The sequence below is a fragment of the Acipenser ruthenus genome, chromosome 15 (assembly GCF_902713425.1).
Source record: "Acipenser ruthenus chromosome 15, fAciRut3.2 maternal haplotype, whole genome shotgun sequence".
NCBI lineage: Eukaryota > Metazoa > Chordata > Actinopteri > Acipenseriformes > Acipenseridae > Acipenser > Acipenser ruthenus.
This window is the reverse complement of record NC_081203.1, coordinates 6,768,072-6,771,415: the sequence shown is the minus strand read 5'-3', so window position 1 is coordinate 6,771,415 and position 3,344 is coordinate 6,768,072. Positions and strand designations below refer to the sequence as shown.

The following is a 3,344-nucleotide window of genomic DNA, read 5'->3' as shown; positions in this document are numbered from 1 at the left end:
AAAAGGCCTTTGTGAAAACTAAACTGCACAGTGTGTTGCTGTCAAGCTCAATTATAAGAATGAAGTTGCAAAAACACAATTTTCATGGTCTGCATCTGCGTGTATAATGTTAAACTTTAACCCAAATAAACTGGAATTAAACGTTTATACAGCACAAGCAGCAGACAGCTGGACATCCATTTGTCATCGCAAACTGTAGGCCTGTATTAGCTTGTAATGGTGTGAATGCTTTATCGGTGAAATCCAGTTTTGACATACAATACAACATAACTGAAATACTTCAGCTTGCTATATTCTCATCTCTTACTCCTCGTGTCTGATAATATAGCTGATGTATTTTTAGAATATTTGCTGAAACTTTATTTTTCTGTTTTCAAACAAGAACACTGCAGCTGTTTTGTATCAAACGAAGATAAACTCCCATCTCCAGCAATCATTGTTCACGAGAACAATTAACATTTCCAATGAGTGTGACTTGTTTGATTAGCCTTGAATGAATAATTTCAGTTAATGCTGTCCGTAAACAGATGGTGTGTACTGCATGTGTCTGGAAATCCTAATTGTTGATTTTTTTGTTTTACATTCAGGCGCTAGTATCTGTCTTGCTGCGAAGGGGTATAGCAGTGCTATTTACAGCAAGGACTGAAATGACATTGAGCTAAATAGTAATAATCATAATAGAAAAAAAAATACACTTACTGTATAAAGGCCAAAAGATGAGCCTTGGTTGATCTGAGCTGGAGCCAGGGAGATGACTCCAATTTAACTAATGTGAGTTACCATCAATTTGTTGGTCTCTCATTTTGTTATATGAAGAGACAATAAAGTACTGTATGCATCTATTGTTTTTATGCAAAAAATAAAATCCAGGCTTTATGCACTTAAAAATGGGCAACTTTTTGTTCCTGAATTGCTACAAAAAATGAAACCCTATAAAGTGAAGGTAGTTCACATTAGGTAAGATTTGTTTCGTTAGTTCCTTTAATGGTCTTGCAGGCTGCACACCAATTTTACCTTCGTTGACCAATGTTTAAGGGGACTATTTATATAATCTATATTCTCATCATTTGTAATACTCGTTTGATCTCCTATTATGTGTGTGTCGTGGGAGATGCTGGGAGAATTCACAAAGCCGTTTACCAAAGTGTCATTAGCACCAGTTTTTTAAAGAAGTAAAACACCCAGAAAATTTACAAAAATCAACCCAGGAATTAGGACTATTTGGTATTTTTTTTCTAGTTTTGTAACATGAGGGTTTTTCCCCCTGCTTCTCTTAACATTTTTTCCTAATTACTAATGGTTTTGTAAATGTCATCCTTTATGTCCCAGAATGGACATTAGTTTCACGTTTTAGCTGAAGGACCGCATCTCGTACGGCCCTCATATTGAGAAACCAACACCACATCGTACAGCCCCTGCTATTCAGTAGAAGTCTGAATTCCAGTGAGGTCTAGCCCTGCTTGGCTTCTGAGATCAGAAAGATCACAATACAAGGGAATATGGCTTCAGGCTATGACCTTGGTGTCCTTTTTATATGAGCAAGGCCAGAGGATCTACAATGCATATTATTACATTAAAAAAGCAACTACAGGGCACATTTCTGGGAAGTAATAAGAGTCAAATATTTCATCGCAAATGCTTGGAGCTGTTTTCTGGTGCCAAGGTCTTTAATGAGCTGTGCCTGTATGTGTTTAACAGAGTTACAAGAGAACACAGGGAAAACCTTGCCAAGCTTGCCAAACAGTTCACAAACAAGGCTAAGGAATCCCTGAGAAAAGTGCGAACAAACGCTGTGAACCAGGCCAAGAGATCGAAGGACACAGTTTCTGAAGACACCATTAAGCTAATAGAGAAGCAGGTAAAGGACGGTGCATGGTTCATGGTGAGCTGTAGCTGTAGCTTTCTGCATTGGTTGTAGCTAGCAAAGTAATTCCAGTGTGCACACTGTATATAAGTACATACAAAAAGGACAGGGAGCCACCATGTATCCTGATATGATAATACTTACAATAACATGTGCTAAAGAATGTTCAAAGCAACCTTCATCACAAAATGGTTTTCTAGCTACATGAAAATACAAAAATACACGGAACAAACATGTGAACAAATGTACAGCCCCTCCACTGGGGATTAGAAATAGAGAGAGAATGAAAAATCAGGTTAAAACTAAGATGTGAGATTATTATTAGAAATGTATAATCAGAGTTGAGGACAGGAAATTTGATGTTTTTAGGTTATAATTCATATCCTTCAAACTGCATTTTACAGATCCAGCAAATGGTGGATGATGTTGCTGCCGACATGGACAAGCAGCTGACCACAAAAACCAAGGAGCTGCTGGGATGAGAGGAGCAGGAGCAGGAGCAGGAGCGGGGGTGGGAGTGTCATTCTCTCTGCTTCTTTACAGTTCCTGTCCATGGACAAATATAGCCGCGTGAGCTGGACTCAAATAAAAATAAAAAAATAAAGTCTGTGCAAGTCAATGATTGTGTGCCTCCTGAAACATGCTGTTTGAGCAAGGGCCATGAAGTGATTATGGTGTATTTATGTAATTCACTCATGCATAAACAAAGCTTGGCATTTAACTGTAGAGCCTGTTGGCTAATTCCACTACATGTTTTCTACCAAACTTCTTTAAAAAAAAAAAAAAATAATTTAATGAGGTTGTACCTCATTTTAATCAAAACCAGTGCCATACATTTTGCTTACATGTGCCACATCACATGTGAACTGCTATTGCCGGTAAGGGGGCACATGGTTTACTGGTGCTTGTGATGTGGCTAAATGTTTATCCTATCTTAATAATACAGTATGCAGTTACCCTATCACCATAGTCGTTGTATCATCTAGGTTACATTGTTCCCTCTCTCAATGCCTAATGCCTCTTGCCTAGATTTTTTTTTTTTTGTGCATTGCTAAAATGTAGTGCTTGGAAATGTGCTTCATGCTGTAATGCATTTGTTGTTTCTGACCAGCTGAAACATAGTCTGACTTGAGTGTAGCTGGATATCTTAAGATGGCAAGCAGACATGGTAGGTGTTGATCATGTCCTCCACCAGTCAGATTTACAGCGAATCAAAAAGACGCTTCTGAAAACCCTCTATCATTATTGGAAAACTGTACCAAAAAGGAGGGACAGTACTGTGTTTGTTCATTTTGAAGTCCAATTTTATTGCAAACAGTTTTTACTATTTGCCCTTCATTTCTAAAATTCATGACATATAATTGAGGTTTTTGAAAATCCACGTCACACAGGTACACTTGTTTAAGATTACAATACTGCATGAATTCATATTCTAAATGTTTCCAGAAATCCTCTTCAATAAACTTAAGGATATCACACA

The 3,344-nt window shown here is 37.6% G+C and overlaps 1 protein-coding gene across 3 annotated transcripts in view; it reads left to right on the top strand.

The window, feature by feature from the left end:
* The window catches only part of LOC131697531 (ribosome-recycling factor, mitochondrial-like), a 36,438-nt gene extending 33,955 nt beyond the window's left edge, over nucleotides 1–2,483 (top strand). For all 3 annotated transcript variants that reach the window (XM_058987070.1, XM_058987069.1, XM_058987068.1), the window contains 2 exons: nucleotides 1,699–1,858; nucleotides 2,269–2,483. In XM_058987070.1, coding sequence (XP_058843053.1) covers nucleotides 1,699–1,858; nucleotides 2,269–2,346 — 238 coding nt within the window. In that variant the 3' untranslated portion in view covers nucleotides 2,347–2,483. The remainder of the gene's footprint in view (nucleotides 1–1,698; nucleotides 1,859–2,268) is intronic.
* The last annotated feature ends 861 nt before the right edge of the window (nucleotides 2,484–3,344 follow it).